The following is a 22,924-nucleotide window of genomic DNA, read 5'->3' as shown; positions in this document are numbered from 1 at the left end:
TTCCCCTACAAACTGCGTTAAGTTTAATTTGTGAACTCAAAGTATGTAAGCTTTGGTCCCATACGAAACAAAATGATCACAAAATAGTTTTCCTTTCTCTCTGACCTGGAGGCTGCTTAGCTCCTATATATACTCAATCTCAGTTAAGAGTTTTCTTGAGTACTGAGTGTGGGATTTCTACTTTCACTGTCAACTTAATCATTTATTTGAATGTTTCCTTCGTTCATCAGTTTATCTTGATTGTCAGTAAAAGATAATGACAGTTCTACTTTCACAGTGCTTATTAATTTTCTGTTCTTTTTTCTAAGCAACATCTTGGATCAAGATTACTTTTATATCCTGAAGAACTAAACTAAACTAAAATAAAATAAAGACACATATGGCACATGGTCATTTTCCCAAAAATATTATAAAAGAACCTAATTCATTAATGTTGAAGTGTTAAATAATCTCCCTTATTGACTATATTTTTTCCTATTTGGTCTTTAACCAAAAGAAATACAACCTATATCTACACTGTAGTGTTTGTAAGTAAAAATGCAGATAAACTAGTTTAAAATATCACCTTTATTTGTATACTCATATCTGTGTAACATCAACTGTGTAAGTAACTCATTATTTGAAAAAGAATGTAAAAACAACAAATAGTTATTTGCCTCTGACATGTTTTCGGTTTAAATAAAAATTTGCATCTGGTCAGGAAGAGTGCTAAGAAATAATTCTCCTAAGAATACTAGTTTTCTTAGAGCATTTCTTACACATGTTTGGTGAATTATTCCAATCCCTAAAGAAGATTATTTATTCTGAATATATTCTCCAAAAACTTAGAGGAAAACATCATTCATTTGAACCTCTTCCTACTCTCCATCAATCAAAATTTGTTTTAATTTGTGAAGGAAAAGTGAAAGAAGCATGAACAATAAAGAGCTTTAGATATAGCCACTCAGAATTTCTGAGTTCAGATTTTACACTTGTGTCAAAGTAAATATATAACCTTTTAAAAATCATTTGATTTCACTGAACCTCAGTTTATCTATAAAATGGAGATGGTGATACCTACTATTTATAAAAATGTGCTTATCTGTTTGGATGATGATACTGCTTAATGAAGGTGGACTTATTAATACCCTATTTGTTACTCAATACCTGTCTTCAAATAGAATGTCATTTTCATACTTGCTTTGTGGACAAAATATCTGACATCCATTGCCCTCTTTGAGATAAACTGACATATTCCATTCACAAAGCAATAGTAATTTCACTGGCAGGAGATGGGATTATGCTAAATGGATGAGATAAATCACATCATAATCATGTGTCCACCTAAAATACAAACTATATCACTAAATATAGGAGGTCAATTCCCAGCTTCTATTAATATGTATTTGCTATTTTGTCAGCTTTTTTTTCTTTCCTTTTCTTTTTCTTGTCAGCTGACTCTTGAGAGGAGATGAAAGGTATCAAACATGGTAGATGAAATATTATAAATATGGAAGGGATGAAATATTAGAAATACAGAGGGGATAAAGAAAGAAACCCTTAAAATTAAGAAAGTTTTATACTCCTTAACTTAATAGTTTCCTGCAAATTGGGAAAAGGTCCTTGTTATTAAACATTAACACTAATCTTTCAGACCATTTCACTGACCGAAAGTTGCCCCTAAACAATCTAAGCACCACAGCATGCATTTACTCATGTATATATCCTACCAATAGCTATGGAGCACCTACAACATGGATGTGCCCCACACTGCCGATCGTCAACATTCCATGGAGAACTGAGGTCAAGCAAGTAGATACACATTGAATTTTTTTCTTCCTTAATGTGTTTTAATCTCTCCTATTATGCAAAGGTGGATGAAAAGCATACCTGAATTCTACTTTGCCCCCATCCTGTCTTGTCCTCTCTCTTCTTTGGGACTACTTGAAAAAGAATGAATAGAAGGGAGTTAGTCTGGAGTCTTTCTACCTCATGTGCTTGATAGTTACAAAAAGCTACAACTCTCAAAGCCCAAGCATCTGAGTGGTCAGGCCTCCAAGATCAGGAAAAAAAGAGGAAGAGCCATCACAACTCTCTGCAAGTAGCAGTGTTTTGGCCTTGGACCAAAATACCAGAAATATTTTAATTAATAGGGACAGTGATAAATAAAATAGGAAGTGAGATAAGAGGCCATTGCCTGAGAAAAGAAGGCTTTTCTTCTCATTTTTACAACTCTCTTGAATGACCCACAAAAAAAAGTGCATGCAAATAATATTTTAAGTTCCAGGATGTGCTTTTGCTTTTCCAAGAAGGATTGTCCACAGATAAATCTAAGAGGGAGGTCATTAAATGGAACGGAAGATATATAGAATAGACAGCTTCACCCCATGTAAAGCAATTGTAAGCCCTTCTTTGTGTTTTAAGTTTTTAGATAACTAGTCAGATTCAATTAAGCTCTGTAACTTCAAGAAATGGTGCTTCTAAGGAGATAGGCAGGAGGGACTATAGACGTGGGATTCCTGGTCTGTTAACAGACCTGGGGGAGGCTAGAGAGAATTGGGCTATTGTGCTTCAATCAGCAGCAATAACCTATGTGTCACAGTCAATTTAACCACAGAGCTTTAGAGTTAGGATGTGGACAAATGACTGAAACAGTACTTGAGAAAGGGGCGAACACGTTTTTGTATGAAAGCATTAAGGGTTTAGGTGCAAAGACTACTACAGAAAAAAAATTTTTTTTAATAGACTTAAGGTTTGAAGATTGACAAGAAGGGACATGGAAAAAGTTGCTATAGCTAATCCCACAGTTGGTTAAGATCATAGGTCACGGAGCCAAACTGCCTGGAATTGGAGGCTGACCCCCCACCACTTAGCCACTAAGTAAACTTGGACAAGTTACTTCCCTTCACTGTGCCTTAACTTGCTAATTTGCTATGTGGGAAAATTATAATGCCATCTACCTCACCCTGGCTTTTGAAGGTATTCAATAGATTAATACATGTAAAGTCCTTCCAAATGGCTTGATAGTTGGTAAAAGGGTTCAACATTTAACTATTACTATAACCCAGAACTGCCCCCAAGGAATAACTAATATTTACTTAACATTTGCCATGTGAGAGAACTTATGCAAGGTAATTTAGGTAAATTAACTTTACTCCTAGCAATCAGCCTATAATGTAGGTACTGTTATTACCTCAAGTTTACTAATAATACAAATGAGGCACAGAGAAGTTAAGAAAGTTGCCCAAGGCCACATAGCAAGGAAGTAGTATTGTCAAAATTCAAATCCAGGCAGTCTGGCTTCAGGTACAACACACTTCATCACTGCATAGCTCTCTCTTTGACATAGAAAAAACAGTGGACACAAACAATGCGTTTACTATCTATTTTAGTGGTTTAGGCTTCTCAACAACAGCGGCTGTAGTGGATTCATCACTGTCTCCCAGTACCCAGCAGACCACCTTGTGGATATTTGATTAGATAACTGGCTAACTGGCTGCCTGTCCTTTGTGAATAGCAGGTGTTTAGTTCTATGACTTATGCCTGTATTCGGAAATCCCACAACAGAACTCACTGCCATCTCTTATGGAGCAGTCCTCTGGACACTGCTATAGTCCCACGATCCCTCACTGTGCCCCCAACCCCCAATAAAGGGACAGTCACTGGAAAACTTGTTCATTCATCCTCTCTCTTGCCCATCCTCTTTCCTGCACTTCCACGCCATGGCTGCCAGTACAAGAAGCATCACATAGGACTTATGGAAATAATGCCAGAGAAGAGACGGGGGATGAAAAGGAAAGTCAGGCCAGGAATGAGTTCCTTTGAGTCCTTTTGTCCTTCCTGCTCAAAGGACTGCCCCCATCACATATCTTTTCTGGTTTCAAGTCCCAGAAGTCTCCCCACTACAGAAGGAGAAGTAGGAGTTTGGAAAAAAGTAGGCCATTGGAAAGCCAGAAAAAATGATTAGGATTCTCATTTCTAACATAATAAGAAAGTTAATAATAAATTCATATAAGGCTTCACTTTGGAGCCCTCACTCCTCAGTATATCAAATGGCCGTGTATTATTCATCTCCAAAAAAAAGAGAACAAGCTCATCAGGGCCAATACAATTAAAGATGTCACCTTCAGATGATTGTCCTCTCTCAGCACATTGTGATATGTTGCAGCTTAGGTGTATTTGGAAAGTGGATTTAAGTTTGGTTTTATCTAGTCTTAAGTAAATTAACCTTCTCAGTCAGGATAAATGGCTTAAATAATACCAAATAATCTTACTTGCATTTTATTAATGTTTCAGCACAAATGAATATGAAATTGGCAATTCTGAGACTCCTTTTCCTGCTATCATATACTAGAAGTAAAAACAAAGGTAAGCTAAGTTGACCTAACAGGAATTATTGAAAATTCTGAAAATATGTAAATGCCTACTTAAAATTCAGATCTCCTTTCACTATCCTTAACAATGAATTCTATTCTAAGTGAATATTGTAGTTTGAGATATTAGGTATTTTCAGTGTAATTCATGTTCTGAAATTTAAGATAAGTAAATGTAAACTATCATGCATTTGGATAATTCAGGAAATAGATAAGTTATACAATCTGCTATTAATTGTCCAAGAGTTATCTATTATCTTAACATATTTTGGTCATGTTAGGTATGGGTGGGCCTCAACATTCTCAGAGTCAAGAACAACCTGTATTTTTGTAACTTACACATTAACATTCTTTTTTTTTAAATGTTTATTTATTTTGAGAGAGAGAGAGAGGGAGAGACAGAGAGAGAGAGAAAGCAGGGGATGGGCAGAGAGAGAAGGAGAGAGAGAATCCCAAGCAGACTCTGTGCTGTCAGCACAGACACCTGCAGGGGGCTTTAGCTCACTAACCGCGAGATCATGACCTGAGCTGAAATCAAGAGTCGGACACTAAACCGAATGAGCCACCCAGGTGCCCTCACATTGATAATCTTAACCTGGCTTTGTAGATGGCAGAGTTGGACATTCTTATGCTAACTTGTCAAAAAAGATTCAAACTATCAAACATTATGTTTCTTCCTGTCTGCCAGTAGACTGGTTTTGGCAGCTTTACCTCACTAATATTTGATTATTTGGAAGTTTGATTGCAGTCATTCTGAAACTATATTCCTTTGAACATACAGGATCCCCTGATGAACGCCTCTGGGGGAGGAGCTGAGGAAGAGGGTCCAGGCAGGATCTCACTTTGGTTCCCTTCGAGCCCATCTATTTGCATCTAGATTATATATGAAGCTTCTACCTAATAATTTGCTTGGAAACGGGGTTCCACTGTTAAGAAGTATTTGGAATTTATCAGTTCATTTGTTCAAAAATAGTAAACCTTCAGTATATTATTCACATTTTAAAGTTATAAATACTCAATTTATTCAATAAGTTATTCATTTATTCAATAAGTATTTTTTTTATTAAAAAAAATTTTTTTTAACGTTTTATTTATTTTTGAGAGAGAGACAGAGTGTGAACAGGGGAGGGGCAGAGAGAGAGGGAGACACAGAATCGGAAGCAGGCTCCAGGCTCTGAGCCATCAGCCCAGAGCCCGACGCGGGGCTCGAACTCACGGACCACGAGATCGTGACCTGAGCCGAAGTCGGACGCCCAACCGACTGAGCCACCCAGGCGCCCCTCAATAAGTATTAAAACTAATGATTATTATAGCTCTGTTCTTATTATTTAAAAGCTGGGTAAAATTGGAAAACAAAGAGAAGACTAGTGATTTAGTAATAAGGATACAATTCTCACGTCTTGTATCTGTGCAGTTGAGATAAGGTGGATGCAAAGTCTGCTGGGTGTAGCAAACCTTTAGCCACAATAAATATCTACTGTATTTTAATATAGTCAATTACATATAAACAGTAAAGAGAAGAACAGTGTTAAAATGTTTTACAAAATATTGGGATTATCTCTAAAGGTTTAGTAGCAAAATGCACTTTGGAGTTTTAAAATATTTATTCATTCTCTGAGAATGGAAACCCTCTAATAATCTTTAGGGTCTAGTACTATGATTCAACTCATTCAGGTTTCATGATCCTAATGAATTAGAATGATACATGTAACTAAATTTTCAGACCACCTTTCAAAATTATCATCAGCAATTCCACAGAAATATACAGTAAGTTTACAAATTTTATACCAGTGAGTTTGGTGGCTTCCATGTACACATTACTGTTTCAAGATATTCACATCTTATTTGCATATTACTAGTATTTCAGCTACTGACTTACTTTAGGTACAGCTTGATACTTACGCTAATTTGCATGCCCTTTCAATAATTCAATACAAACTTAGGAACTACATGCCAATGCAGACCCGTAATAAGTAACCTGTAGCCATGTAGCATGTATATACAAGTAACATTTATTATATTTGCTATACTCTATATTCTCCAGTACTTACCACTAAATATGCAAACGTCCAAATATGTTATTGATTAAATTATTAGCTGCCAGTAGGGTTATGCTGGGCTTTATGTTTTATACCATTTTCTCTGTTAAATATTACCTTTTCATATGTTTGAAGGAAGAAGTCAGGTCATTTGGCTAGGTAACCTAGACCAAACAAACTCAAAAACCTCTTACTTCTGCTATTTCTGTGTAAGAATTCGAGAAAAGTATTTGGTACAGAGTCTCAAAATATAAAGAAAAGATAATCCTTGGAGTGCTTCATTCTTTAGAAACATCTTTGATAAGGGAGGGGGCATATCTTTTGTACACTTTGTAAAGAGATTTAAACACTAAGAGGCCCTCCCTTCTATGACCATGGGGCCAGAACCAAAGGAGGTTTGGAACTTCCCAACTTCACAGCAAACGATAATCTTGTATTGGAACAAAAGGGGAGGATGACTCAGAATGTAATTAGGGTTGTGCATCTAAGCAAATGGTATTAAAAAAAGAAAAGAAGACAAGTCTCAGGAAAAGGATGCTGTTTCTACACAGAGACAAGGCCATGGCAGAATGAAAACAAAACCTCCTCAAGTAGCAAGTTATAGCACAGCAGCTGATAAACCTCTGTAAATTGTGCCTGAACAACCCACTTGTTGCTCCTCCCCTCCCATCATCTACACAAATGGGAATACTTGTAATGCTTATACCTAAAGCAAATGATAGAGGGAGGAAAGGTTTCTAAATAAATTGAACCTAAGAGGCTGAGCTGAAGCCCCAGTGCCATGAAAACAGAATGCCTCTGATGTTTTGTCAACATTCTTGCTGATGCCACAACCAACAGGTTGAAACAAGTACATAAAGCAAAGAACCCTGGCACCAAGGCCTGGTAAACCCAGATGCTGGTGATCTGCATTGTTATTCAGGTGCTTTTTCTGTTCTAACATGTATTTGCTTTTGGAATATTTCTCTGTCCACATAATGATGGGCAGAGGAAAGGAAAGACATGAAATTTTCTTGCCTGGAACTCCTCTAAAATGTCACCTCACAGCATGTCCAGATACAAAGCCAAGAAATGGCTTACTCAGGCTCTCTGCCAACTGGCATGGACCTAAAGATTATTTGACCTCCTGGAGGGCGATCTTTTTCCCACACAACAAACTTCACAATTTACCTTGCAATGGTCCCAATATTAATACCATATTCCTTTTGTGGTATAGGACAGGGGTCGGGAAACTTTCTGTAAAGGACTGGATATTAAATGTTAGCATCTGTGGTCTCTGTTGCAACCCCTCAACTCTGCCTTTGTAAGAAGAAAGCAGCCATAGACATTACATAAACAAATGGGTGTGGCTCGGTTTCAATAAAATTTTATTTATAAATGCATAGACAATTACATTAAGGAATGGGTGTGGTTTTATTTCAATAAAACTTTATTTACAAACACAGGTGGCAGTCAGGATTTAGTTCAAGGGCCATAGTTTGCTGATCCTTGATTTAAATGATGGAAATTCAGAAGATTAAAATTTGTCCTAGTACATAGTTAGATGGGTATCACAGGGAATATAGTTGAGTGTTTCATTTTCATACAAATATTTAATTATAGCCCAAATCTACTCATGGAATTCATTCATTTCTCTATTCATTAAAAAAAAAAAGTGTTCTTTCCAACTATGTTCCAGGTATTGTCCTAGAAAAGTAGATCTGCTATAAAAAATAACAGACGAAATAATAAATAAAAACTAGTGAACAAGACAGGCACAGTCTCTACCTCATAGAGTGTAAGGTTCAGGAGAATATCTTTTGCAAATATTTATTGAAGGTCTACTATGTGTTGTGTATATAGGTATACTACAGAGAATAAGACAGACAAGGACCTCTTCTGGCATTTACATTATAGGTAGAGGGAGAAAAAATAAATAAGGTGACAAACAATAAGCAATAAGAGGTCATGCTGTGCCACAAAGAAATAATACAGCATTATATGCCAAAAAGTCACTTAGTAGAATTCAGGAAGGTGGTAGGTAATAGTGCTCAGAAAAGACTTTCCAAGAAGATGACTTCCGAGCAAAGACCTGAATAAAAAGAAAGAGCCATCCATGCCAATATCTGGAGGAAGAATTTTCCTAGGTAAGTAAATAGCATGTAAAGTCCCTGAGACAGAAATAAACTGGCCTTTTATAGAAATAACAAGAAGGCTAATGTCATTTGAGTAACTGGAATAAGGGAAATGTTATAAATGATGAATCTAGAGGGGAATATGGGGGCAGATCATATATAGCCTCAATGTAAAGAATTTGCATTTTAGTCTTACATAATGAAAAACTGTAGGAAAATTTTAAGGAAAAGAATGATACATTCATATTCATTTCAGATCACATTGAACCAATAATTCCATATGAGATTGGTGCTACTTACTTCTGTGAAATGGCATGGTCAGGGGTAAAGAACAGTTGCAATCACCCATAGTAAAGGACCTACTTGCCCTGGTTCAAAAATCCTGCAATCTGCCAAGGCAGACAGTTTGAGAAGAGGCTTGCTTCTTCCTACAGAGAAATCCAAAAGACTATGATAGCTCCAACTGCCTAACTTCTAGGACTCAGAAAGGTTTTTCCGTCTTCTTGGATCTTTTGATTCTAAAATATAACAAGCAACAAATAAAACCTAACTATTCATTGAAAAGTTAATACAGGGGAAGACTCTCTACTTGGCTTGAAAACCAAGAGCTGATCTCAGATGAAGTTGGTAGGGACATTTCTACAACTGGATTTAAAAGACAATTATTCCTTTAAACTTTCTTGGCAAGTGCTATTTTTTCCCATCTTAGTGCATAAATTATATATGCATATTTTCTTCAAGTTTAGTGACAATTTTTTAAAAACATACTTATCAATTGTCCACTCATTTCACACATTCAGGAAGCACCCCTACAAGTGCAAATAAAACACAGAACATCCCCTCTGGCTTATTTTGCATAGTCATGAGCCACCAAAACAATGCACAGATGGGCGGTCATTTCCAATTACATAGATTCATATGCGCACATATTATACGCAAATATATGTCATTATTGTATGCAGTAAATTGTTGCCTACTGGCCTGGAAGTCCAAAATTATTTTTTCCCCAAAGGAAGGTCTAACTGACCCTCAAGTAAACTAGCACAAAGGATTTAAGCAAACTTTAGCCTCTAAAAGCAGTTACAAGCTCTCCTAATTTTCATTATTTTATTCTAGCACCACACACTGGAGCACCTGATGTCTTTTATTTAATATTATGATGGTAACAGAGATATTGTTCAAACCCTTAAAAAACATTTCAGATATATATGGGTAAAGAACTATTCACTACACTCAAGGGGACTCATACTCTGAGTCGGAAAACAGCCTCAAAACAAATAATGAAAACGACAGGAAGCGCAGTGCTAGCATGACACATGCAATGAACGTATTATGACAACATGGGAGAACTCAGCCTGGGAGGAGAAGTGGAGCGCAGGTACATGTCCTAGAGAAACTGGCAACAAAACTGACTCGAAGAATAATTAAGTGGACAAGATGGAGTGAAGGTACAAGTTTTTGAGATCCTAGATCACTGGCTAAATACAATTTGGATAATTAGTAACCACCTACTCCAGACTCAATATCGTTTTGATTAATATCAAGACAAAAGTAATTGTAGGATGTAGTGCTTGCCTAAATGACAACTTACAATCTAGTTAGGGAGGTAAAGGGTACACCCAAAACAAATTGTTAATAGTACATGGTAAAGTATAGATTGCAACACATAGACAATGCATCCATTTATTCATTCAACAAATATTTACTGTCTGTCTGCAAAGGACTGTATACTGTTTTAGGCCCTGGGGATATGGCAGTAGGCGAATACACAAAGTCTCACGGACGTCACATTCTAGTGGATATTAATATGGGTTAATATTGGTAATATAGGAGTTTCAAAAAGATGATTATAATTCTCTGAAACAAAGAATGTAAGTAGAGGATGTTATTAGTCAAAAATTGCTGTCAATAGAAACATTTAGCCAAGTGTTCCAGTAAAACCTTCTCACTTATTAAAATATTTTGGATGGCAATTCATACCTACATTTTCTACTAATAATCATCAATTCATCAATTTTATCTAATGTAAAATATTTGCAGTAGCTAGACCCTTGTTCTCTGTTACAAGGTATGTTTTTTTACTCAATTTATACTTTCAACAACAACAACAAAAAGACATCATTTGGCGAAGGCAAAAGACATATACGTATACGTATACATATTAGTGAACTTCTGGGATACAGGAGAAAGAAAACAATAATTCAAGAAGCACAAGACATAGTGACATTAAACAGTAGACATTTCTCTGTCAAAGAAAGGTAGAAAGGAATCAAATGAGAGTGGCAAAGTCACAAAGGCCATTTGTACTTACTGTTAATATCCCAAGACCTGGTCATCTCAGGTATTGGGTACGGTTTGCTCATAATTCTGAAAAGAACTATACAATTGAAGAGAGTTGAATCTAGATACACAGCCCAGGTGTTTTACCCAATGAAAGGGTGATTTTTGAGCTTATTATTTATATTGCTCTTCCCCATCTGACAAGTGAAAATAATGCTAGCAACCTAACTCACAATTGGTGTTAATTGACAGGTTACTATGTAAAGTTGATCTCCTTGAATGAAATCCATCATATCAAGAGACAAGTGCCAAAACAGTTCCAACACTTATGGTAAGCGACACATCATTTGCCCCCTCGCATACCTTATTTCTCATCTTGTTCAATGGCAAGACCAGAAATGAGGTGTGAGAGTGTAAGTAACAGCCAATGTCTTGTGAAGAATATTTGTAAAAGAATCCAGTTTACCAAACTTCATGGAAGGTATCAGATTAACATAAATTATCATCTGTCTGCATCTAGCATTTGGAACACACATTCTACATCAAAAACTTTCCTGGTAGTGATGCCATGAGCTGCATAATAATCACCATGCTTTGATTAATTATTTGGCTAAATGGATGATTTAATTGCATTTACACTGATAACCTCAGTTTCTGCACTGCATTGCTTTTTATCCTAACACAACTATTCGGAATCAAAATAGAAGTAGTACAACTTGCAGTATTAAGCATACTAGTTACAGTAAAAAGATTTCCATTTGAATTATCAAAATAAATACATTACAAGAAATTTAGAACCTGAAGTAAAAAAATCCTCTAATTAAGGGAAACTTGAGAGAGCTTTTTAACAAGTCCTTTGCTGAAAGAATTTATTTGGTTTCTTGATCCTCCTACCAATCGCATTAACAATGACAAAAGATATGCAAATTTAAGCAGACAATAGTCAAGCCAAATGCTCTGACTCATACCAACAGGGACATTTTCAGCATATAATCAGCTCAATTCACGTTAGCAAGGGTCAATGTAACCAAAGAATATTTGCATAGTTATGCTTGGCCATAATCTGAAAACTATGCCGTAATCATTGACCAAGAACAATGCAAACAAAAATCAAATTTATTTCACACAATAAATTAACATACGAAACATGTGCATGACATAAGCCCAATAGAATCACATATTTACCTTATTGCTGCTGAATCATTGCATAGCAACAAAAAATATGCATTACTATGTCTGAATCACCATTCTGACTCTATGTTTTACATAAACAAAATATTACATTTTTGGTAGAATAGCTTGAGTGGGACAATTTGGGACTAAATTTCCCTCCCAGCTCCTTCAAATTATCCAGACTAATTTTAATGATTGAATTCTCATTAAAAACTAGATGGATGCTGTAATGAGAATAGTAATAAGCAATTTAACCAAATTAATTTGTTTACTATTAAAATATATTTTGCTAAAGATAAAACAGATATCCTATTACAAACTACTGCTACAATTAGTGCTTGAAATTTAAACTACAATTATCAAAAGGGTGCAGAATTTGGTTTGCTTTCTATTCTTCCGCCCCTATTGATCTTTTTCACCTGCAGTCTACAATAGGAAGATTAACTACAATTCCAGGTTTGGAAACTCTGAAACTACCCAGTTTCAGTTAACTTGTCAAATAAAGTATCAGTGATCTTAGTTCAGTCCCTAGTGGACAAAAGTAGAATAACTATTACTCGCATGATTCAGCAGGCAGTGCTCTAAGTGAGCGTGACAACTCGGGGGAAAACAGACCATTTGTCGTTCGCCCATCTTCTTAAAGTGTTTGCTCTGTTAAAAGACTAATTTAAAGAAGACTGGACTGGCTATGTTCCTACCTATATGCACCAAATGAATTTTTAGCAAAGATCTCCAGGAGAGAAGAATTTTCACAAATGTGATATTGCCACCCTTCTACTGACATAGTTGAATACTCTTGTTATCTGCTGTTTACCTGTTACACAAACGGAGAGCAAAGAAAGAAGGAGCTGCAGAAAGTATGTTCATATTTTAACAGACATATTTTCAACAAAAACTTCTAAATGGTTTATAGAGAAAAACTGAATAAAATGTGCATTTTGATTTTTATAAATTGGGATTAACTGCATATTCAACATTACCATTCATCTGGATACTTCCTGCATGGCACTGTGGTTACCACAATGTCCTGAGAAAAGAGGTATTTCAGGACTATAGCAAAGCCTACACGTGCTCAGCTCCAATCTGCAGGTGCACGCTCTGAAAACAGCAACCACCAGCTCAATCTCTCCTTTCCCACTGGGCAAACAACCTCTTCCTGAGGAGTTCACATTAAAATTTATCTTCAGGATTTTCAGGGATGGAAAAAATATATGACATAAATCTGTCCTCTACTATTCTATTACTTGCTAAAATTAATTGTCTTTATATACTTACACAACTTCTCCAACCAAATATCATACTTTACACTTACTCTCATTTCATATTAACTTTACTAGAGGTTGAGAAAAACAAGTATTTGGTGACGATTCCTCACCCTAGCTGCACAAAATTCCTGGTGTGAAATTGATTTGATTCTAAATTAGTATTGTCATTATTTTCTTTTTTCACCAACTTTCTCAAGACACACAAGGCTTTTTGGTTTTTTTTTCCAAGTTGGGCTTTGACAGAAAAATCAAGCTAAATTTTAAGTAAGAGGAAACCAGAAACATCATAAAATGTGCCACTGCTAGGCACATAAACGGGTTGCCACCCTACCTTCACAGGCTTGCACAACAAGCCTGAAAACCTTGGCTCACCCATGAAGTCACTGGGAGCCAGCCGGCTTGCATTTGCAAACACTGCCTCCCTCCCACCCCCACCCCTGAGCAAAAGGTAAACACACAAATGCCCCCCTAAGGAACTCTAAGTCAGCTGCAGTGCAGAACGGAAAAGGCTCTGTGCAATTAGAAACTGAAAGCAATCACTTACTTTTTGCAGCCACTGAGTATAATTTTCCATCACATGCTCCAGATGTTGAAGTTTCTGGGAAGAGAAATCCGGTTCCACGTGTGGAGCATCTCTCTGCAGAGCGTTTGTGCTGTACTGGTCTGTCGTACTCTCACGACAGTTCCCGTCGTGTTCTGGAAGAATGAAAGTGTAGGCACACTGCCCATGTTGAATCCGGTTATATCTTCTCCCACCGTTTTCTGGACTTCGCCGCTGGTTGCTGCACCCTATGTGAGTCAGAATGGCAGCGAGGAAAGCAAAGGAAAGGAAAACTGTCATTGTACTGCCAGCTCTCTCCTTCTGTGCCTCTCGCAAAAACTTGCTCCTTTCTTCTGACCTTTAAACTAGTCTTTATTTTAGGTAAAACTGCTTGTTTGTTTGACTTTATCCCCCTCAGAGAAAACTTTTGAAAAAGAATCACAGAAAACTAGCCATTTGTTAGCTTTGTTCTAAAATGTTAGGTTTTTTTTTTTTTATTTCACTATAATGGTAGTTTCCTTGAGATATTTATTGCATAGTAGCTGAGATTTATTGTTTCCTCTCTGTGTGACCGTTCAGCGTAGAGCCTGCCTGAGTCAGCTGCGTGTACATATTCTAGACCCTTTCCCCTACCCTATCTGCAGCAGATCTGCTATTTTCTCCCAGACCTCAGTGAGTTTTATTAAGGTTGCACATCCAAGCCGAGCTGGAAGCAGGCAGCCTTTCACAAGATGACTTGACAGGAATGCATGAGTGTGCCCCTATGCTAAGGGTGGCTGATGGCTTGGAGCAGCGGATCGTCTTACAAATTGGCTAGATGCGCACGACCTCGATCATGTACAGCCCTCCCGCCCCCTTCCGCAGACAATTGCCTCCAGCCTTTAGAAGATCCCGGGCAAATCAATAAATAGAGCAGTCCACCTTAATACACTTTTGCTGTGCATGCTGACCTACTAAAACCTAGCAAACTAGCACTAGGTTTTTAAAGTTAGTATGTAATCGGGGAACTCTAAGAAGAAACATTAGCATAATGTCCAGTAAAATAATTTTTGATAATGAATGATGTCTGTATAAATATTTTACAAAATTATCCTTGACTCTGGGAAAAAGAATTTAAAAACATTTTTAGAGATGGTATTCTCTCCTTGTATTCACTCAGACTTTTAGGAGTTGGAGACAGTTATCAGGGAGGGTCAAATTAGCAAAACAAATTTTCATAACTTGTCACTCAAAGGAATGTAGATAGCATGTGCATATTAAGCAGAATAATCTGAGTATTTAGATTTCTGAGATAAGAATTTTAAATGAAACTATACTCCTGATCAGAACGCAGCCCTGTGTGCTCTGTGTATACAAATTGAGCAACTTTCTTACAAAAACAGTGTGGTTACAATTTAAAACAGTGGCCAGAGAATTATTAATTCCTGTGGTACGTCCTAAGCACAGATTTCACAAGGACCTCTTTGGTGTTGCTATGGCTATCTTTAACACTGGTATGGAAGTTCGCCATAAAGTCTCCTGTGACTACACAGAAAAACTATCTGAGAATAAACATATATCAGGTGTGTCAATGGGCCAGCAAAGGGCTGTCTGGGAGAAATCTGTTTCCATTAAGAAACAAAAATTATCAGAAGGTAATTTCCCAAATGTAGGGTGTAAACATTTGAACAAAAGGATCAGTAAAACATAAAGAACAGGGTATAATTATAGAATTAAGGTTATGGCACTGAAATCTTTACTAAGTATGTGCAGAAAACAGGAATTACGAGCAGGGGCTTTCATCAAGAACTGGGAGGGATTTTCAGGAATGGAGCTTCTCAACGGCTGTCATGGTATAAAAACAGAAGCCACAGATGTTGACTCTTGTGTCCTCAAGGTACAGGTCAGTGGGTAAAGGGCAATAAGATTAGAGATTGGTGTGTAGGGAAAAGTTAGAGGAGAGGGCAAAACAAATTCCAGGAAAAAAATGTGATTTACTTAGGAGAAAAATATCGTGCCCAGATTTATCAGTCTTTCTCATAGCAAATAACAAATTTCTGATCTGACGGAAATGGAAGCAAATAATACCAAATATAGCAATAAAGCCCTTGAACTGCCTTTGCAGCTTCCTCCTTCTGTCGCATGTCTCTTTGTTGGCTGATATGTCACTCATGTGCACTAATAATAATGACATTTATTAAGAGCTTAATATTTTCCAGGTTGGTATTAAGCACTCCTTACATACGATCTCATTTAATTATCCCAATGAATCTGAAACATGGATATTATGTTTAATCCCATTTTACTGATGGGAAACCTAAGTCATAGCAAACCTAATTGGTCACAGCTCACATAGCCAGCCAGGGATGGTGCCAGTATGTCAAATCTAGTGAACCGATTCCAAGCCAGCCAAAAGGCTTCCAAAGGGCTCCAGCTGCACTGATTCACAGCCCTAAAGCAGACTAAGTGATGGTACTGAGAAGTAAAACAACTGATTAAAAACCAGTTTATAGCACCAAAGTGATTTAATCCTTCTTCTGTACCCCCCAAAAAAAGAAACAAGAGTGACAGGTAACCTGTGCAGTAGAGTTTTTAAGGGCCCACAAGGACAAAGTAAACTGGCAGATAGTCTAAAATCATTTTCCAACATTGATGCTTTGAAAATTATTCCTGGAAAAAAGAGAATCCAAAACCAACACCTTAAGTGATTCATTAAGAACTAAATACAGCTGAAAATCAGCAAAAGATACAAGAGTGAGTGGTGAGGCTTCTATTAAAGTGTTCCTGTGTTTTTTAACAGCCAAGACTTACAATTCTGTTTCTCTATGTAGAGTGTGAGTGTGTGTGTGTGTGTGTGTGTGTGTAAGTTTCTGTGAATCTACACATGCTTGTTCATATACACTTTTCCAATCTGAAGAAATGTAATGAAGGAATGCACACTTTCCTGAGGGAAGAGTACACAACTAGGAAAGGGAGGCTTGAAAAGCAAGTACTTAAAAGGAGGGAGGAGACAGAGAGACAGAGACATTGATTTCTTTCTTTTCCAGAAAAAGAAAGAAAGAAAGAAAGAAAGAAAGAGAGAGAGAGAGAGAGAAAGAAAGAAAGAAAGAAAGAAAGAAAGAAAGAAAGAAAGAACATACATGACACTGCAAGTAGTAATGTCAATCTGGGGGCGGGGGGGGGGGGGGGGAAGGTCTCAAGATAATTTTAATCAGCTGGAAAACACAGGGACATGTACAATGAACTCCTGTTTGGGGACTTCAGTTGAGGAACACTGGGTGCATCTGAGGATCCTTATGAGATGCTAAGGACAATATTCTTCCAAAGACGTGAACCTAACCAACAGCAATACTGTGGGTCGCTGTTGCTGACTATTCAGCCATTTAGGAGACTTCAGAATTTAAGAAGTAATATGAAAAACAACCCATGTTAAAAAAAATATATTCCTCTGCCATACCTCCAAAAAGGTTTTAAAAAAAGTTCTAAAGAACTAAATAATTGTATTCAGTTGAATACTGAGGTAGCTTGATCTTGAAAGCTTTGTATCCTTGCATTTTATTTGCATTATTAGAGCTCTAGAATAAGGAGGTTTATGCTTTAAATTTCTGATCTCTTATCTGTAATAGTCCTAGTAAACATTAGCCTCATCCAGAAATTTCCAGTGGGGCAGGGAACACCATTTACATGGAAACTTGATGGCCCTAAATCTCTCCTAACAACTAGTCACCGTTACTTCCTTCGGGAACCTTTCTTAATTTCTCCAGGCTTAATAAGTGATTCTGATGTGTTTCAATAACCTTTTTTCATATCTCCATAATGGCACTTTTTACACAGCTTTCTAATTATGTCTTTTTTGGCTTATTCCCCTCTCTAGCTGTGAGCTCATAAAGTAATCTCTTTCATCACTGATTTCCCAGCACTTACTGTGCACTTTGGTTGAAGGAATGAAAGAACAAATGAATGAGTGAATGAGCTAATTCAATTACTTCTGTTACATTTTGAAGGTGCGGGTGAGTCTGCCTAGAATTGGGATGAAGCCAAACTTGCTCTAAAGAATGAGTTAGATATAATAACATGGCACAATAAAAATGCATAACATTTTTTAATCCATAACAAATTAATTTCCTCATTTAACAATTACAGCACCCCCGTAATTATGTATTATTATTTCCATCTTGCAGATGAGAAAGATTGTGGCACATACAGGTTAATTACCCAAGATCTATGATCTCTTATGTGGCAGAGCAAGATACTCAATTTGATACTCAATCCATATATCTAGGGTGCACATTCATATCCCACTGAGCTATAATGCCTTCAACCATACTCAGGATTAGGAAACAGGGAAGAAAGGATTTCTTAAATTTAGGGGACAGGAACAACATGGCATTTATAACTGAGATGAGTCTCCTCCTCCTCTCAACCATGGCCATCATGGATTCATGTTATAATCTTCCAAAACAGAGCTAATATTAAGCAAAGATGCACCAGTATGGTTGTCCCATCCACTAACAAGCATCCAATCTGATTGTTCAGATTATACTTAGGATCAATTCTGAATGGTCTGACCTGTGCTATATCATTTGTTATATATATATTACCCTAAAATAACATCAAACAATATAAAATAGAGTTTATTCCTCAAAAACACCATCGGGCACCTCTCAAGTTTTCATATAGATCCCTATGATGACAAAACGGGTGGGAAAGCATTCTCCTCCCTTGTATACTTAACACAATGTCATTCAGCACATATTCTGTGGATATATTCTTGAAATATATCCTATATTTGAAGGGCACCATATTTTATGACTCTGCTCTGGCACTTTCAGGGTTCAAGAATATCAGCAGGGTTATGGCAGTGGCAGCTATGTCTAAAAGGAAGAACTTGGCTGTAATCCCTGGAGGCAGAGCCAAGACCCCTTCACTCAACTATGTAAGCATCAAAGGTATCCACAACAGATGGAAATACCACAGGGGGCTAAAACAGAAAAACAAGAAGATGGAGAATATCACCTGGTGACTGATGGCACTTCATGAGTACATGTGAAATATCCACTGGTACCTCTCAAACAAATTGGAAAGACTGCAAAGAGATGGAGATACTGCAGTGGATGGGGTGAGGAAGATACTGCAGTGGGTGGAGAAATATAGGTAGGTGAAGAACGTAAAAACTATTATGTAAATATTTCCCTGCCTCTGACAAGAGAAATTTCTGGTTTGGTGGGTGTCTTGCTATCTAAATCAGTTTTTACCTGTAGCTACCTATACGTTGGAAAGAGCTCAGACATGATTAATTTATTCCACATAAGAAAGTAGAGAAGGGACTCAAGGGAAGATCTGGAAATAGAAAACTGGGAGCTAGAGAGGTTTGGAGAAGAGTCAGAAGAAAGAGGAAACCTGTGGCCGTGTGGCTACGAGAAACTTGGGAAGATACATCGAGTACAGAGTTTTACAGTACAATGATGTTTCCCGTGAGATAAAATCCCTCTTTCTCAGTAAAATGAATGGCTTTTGGGCAAGTGACTTCTTTGGCATGAGCGAGAAGAATCATTGGTCATATATGGAGCTAATATCTGGGTTAGACTTTTAATGTGAACACAAATAAAACAATTTATTTCATTTTGGTCTTTCACACTAGATTAGAGCCTTCCCAGAGCCTAGACTGTATCTATCCCCTTTTTCTGGCATACAGAATGCAACTAATAAATATTTGTGATCCAGCTGACTGTCTGACTGACTCATAATTCCTGATGATGAGATCTGAAGACATACAAGCATCACCCTCCCTTGTAGGTTTTCCTGTGTTCATCTTTACTAGGTTCCAAGACCCCACTTTCTGGAGAGTAGCATAAGAGATTCAGGATCCATATATTTGAAAGCAAATTCCAGAAATGAAATCGCAGCAAAAACAGTACCCACCAGTCCCAGTCACCCACAGACTATGGTTGAAAACCATTCAAGAAACATTGTAGAAATACCTTCCAGTGTGAGGTTACTTGTTAATTCTACAAGAGATAACTTCTACAAGTACCCAAGTCATAAAAGAAAACAAACAGCTGGAGACTGTAACAAGTAGAAATACAGATGCCAACATTCCCCTCATACCAGAATGGAGAAAGATTTCCATCGGAGACCCAGTGAGATGAGATTTTATTATGGGAAAAAGCATACAAACCACTTTGTATTTATTAACTGCCTCCTTTCTTCTTTTTTTCCCTATAGAAATCTTGATTCCTAGATGAGAAAAAAATGCAAAGGTCTCTCCATCTCAACTTTTACAACTTCAGCTAGAACACATATTTTACATCTTCTCAGAAACTCAGAAAGAATATGATTGGAAATGAATGGCTGGAATCACCATGTGATGAATCATGTACCAAATGGCACGTGGATGGTGACTAATCCTTGAAGCCAAAGCTGATAAATGACTTCCACTGAACAGTGACTGGAAGATACAAGACTTTCTGTGATTCTGTTATTCTGTCTGTGATTAGAGAGTTGTGACAACCTCTGCTCATCAGAGGTTGGATGAACTGTTCTGTAGTGGTTAAGGTGGGAGGCAAATTGCTTTTTTGTTTTTGCTTATTTCCTGTTTATGCTATTTAACAAAATTGAATCACATCGGATAAGACATTTAATTATTCTAAGCTTAATTTCCTTACCCAGAAAATGAGAATAATAATACAGTATCACTTTTATAAGGGAGATGTGAAGATTAAACATAATAATGGATATAAAGTACTCAACACATGTCTAGAGCATATCAAGCGCTTCTAATGTTGTTACTGTTTCTAAATTTGAATTTTCTTCCTTGTGCTCAAAAATGATCCTTTTAAACTTGTTTTGTTGAATGTTATGATTACATTTACCTAACTCCATTCCCTATAATTTCATCTTCTCCATTGTTTTAAATTGCTTCTGAACCTCTTAAAAATCACATTTAAGTGATTCATATGAGAAGGTGACCACATTCACAACACATCAACAGCTTTGGTTTCCTTGAGGGCAGGGACTAATGTTTTCTTCCTCACTGCTACATCATCACCACCTGGAACAGTGAGTGCCTGACACATAACTGGTGTTCAAGAAATATTTGTTGAATGAATGAAATGAGTTGGAAATAATTTAGTAAGACTATACTATTCTACAGAGACATCTAGTAGGGAAGACACACATATAAACCAGTCACTTGGTAGTGTGATGAGAAGTTTATTCCCTGGGAACCATGGGAGCAATGTGGATGCCATTTAAGGCCTCATCACTAAGACTTGTTATCAGATTCATTTCCGGCCAATTCAACTAGATGACCTTATTTTCATGACTTCTTTTATGACTAGACTTGTGGCATATATCACTCCATTCTGTTTCCTAGGATAAGGAGATAAAGCAGCAAGTGTTTGCCTCTGATAAAATGAAAAAGAACTGAAAAACTCTACTATTAATCTTATAAGAAATATATAGCCTGGCATGACTTGTACATAAGCAAAGGAAATCTTTTTTTCTCTATTTTTTCTTCAATACTAATTTTTCTTCCCCTTGGGCTCTAATCAGATTAGGAATTTGGCAATTAAATTAGAAAATAAATTCTAGTGGTATATAAAACTTGTAAAAATAGAATGGCCTAATCAGCCTCTTCAAACATTATAGGCAATGGCCCGTCCTTTCAATGTTAACCTTAAATGAAGTACCCATTAAATCTGAACTGTTTTTATTTTCTTTTTCATTGAATATGTGCTTTGATTCTTTCTTCTTTATCCTCCTCTTACAGTTAGTAAAAATCTTGAAAGAGAGAATTGGGGCAAATAAAGAAAGGCTGGATTACCACCAGTAATAACTGAAAAATTGGAAAAGATTGTCATAACCATTTTATTCTCTATAGGTAAGTATTCCTTTTACTTGTGATATATGCAGATGGATCATTTTTAATTCCAGAGGCACAAAACCTGAATATTTAGCAAAATGTGTCCCAAATTTGTATCACATTCTCCCTCAGTGTATTTATCAAAAAAGCATACATGCCCTTTGTACTATTATTTACCTAATAGTTTCCTTAACTCAAATTTTAAGTTTTCTGTGTATCCTAGATTTATCTTAAACAAGAGTATCTGGAAAACCAATCACAGGTGCTTTTTCCTAATGTATATTAAAATAAATACAGAATATTAAAATGAATGTCCACAAACCACCTGCCAAATACTTTATATCCTCAGTGGAATGTGTACCACACTTTGGGAGACATTTCTTAGAGCTATCAACAATAGGGTACTCTTTCTTTGTACAATGAGTGAAGTAATACCTCCTGTCAACTGCAGCTACTGCAGTTCCTCAGGATCAGTTTGCATCATGTCCCAAGTGTTTGGGGATCGTTCCCATTTTTCAGCCAAATCTGAAACATGAAAAAGGTTTGGAAACAGAAGCTTCTGTACTTACACTGCCAGAGAGCACATGAAAGACTTCCCTACATCTCAAGCTGGAAGTCACGGCAAAGGGCTGGCAGCAGCCCTAAATGTGATGCTCTCCACTAACAAAAATGTCCAACTGGAGGCCTGAAATTGAGACTAATGATTGACCAGGAATTTCAACAGCTCTTCTCATGATTCTGTCAAGGGAAAAAATAGTGAGGTTATTAATGTCTGAAGAGTAAATCTTCACTCCTTTTTTTGTCTTGTTTTTGGATGAGTGTTGGGGAAATAGTAAACAAATTTCTCCTCAAGAGTTGCATTCCCCTTGAAGAATTTACATTCCTTCCTGACATCCCTTAAGGAGCCATAAAAACACATCAGTTTAAAAGAGGGAAAGGAGAGTTAATATTTAAAGGAGCAGTTAAGAATAGTTAATAATAGCTAACATTTGAATACCTATGATATGTCCAGGACCTTGCTAATCATTGTACCTGTATTATCTGTTCTGTTAACAATCACAAAAACTCAGTATTTAGGAACTTTTATTACCATCATTTCACAGAGAACATAACAAGCATGGAAACTTCAATCAGGACTCAATCCTAGGGTTTTCTGATTCCCAAAGTAAAGCTTTTAACCATATATATATATATATATATATATATATATATAACCATATATACCATATATACTATATACTATATATACCATATATACTATATGTACCATATATACTATATGTACCATATATACTATATGTACCATATATACTATAT

The 22,924-nt window shown here is 36.7% G+C and overlaps 1 protein-coding gene across 2 annotated transcripts in view; it reads right to left on the bottom strand.

The window, feature by feature from the left end:
• The window catches only part of ANGPT1 (angiopoietin 1), a 246,772-nt gene extending 232,052 nt beyond the window's left edge, over window positions 1-14,720 (bottom strand). For both annotated transcript variants that reach the window (XM_049633517.1, XM_049633518.1), the window contains exon 1: window positions 13,768-14,720. In XM_049633517.1, coding sequence (XP_049489474.1) covers window positions 13,768-14,064 — 297 coding nt within the window. In that variant the 5' untranslated portion in view covers window positions 14,065-14,720. The remainder of the gene's footprint in view (window positions 1-13,767) is intronic.
• Window positions 14,721-22,924: the final 8,204 nt, after the last annotated feature.

Source organism: Panthera uncia, chromosome F2, assembly GCF_023721935.1.
Source record: "Panthera uncia isolate 11264 chromosome F2, Puncia_PCG_1.0, whole genome shotgun sequence".
NCBI classification, from domain to species: Eukaryota; Metazoa; Chordata; class Mammalia; order Carnivora; family Felidae; genus Panthera; species Panthera uncia.
This window is presented reverse-complemented; position numbering and strand designations above follow the sequence as displayed.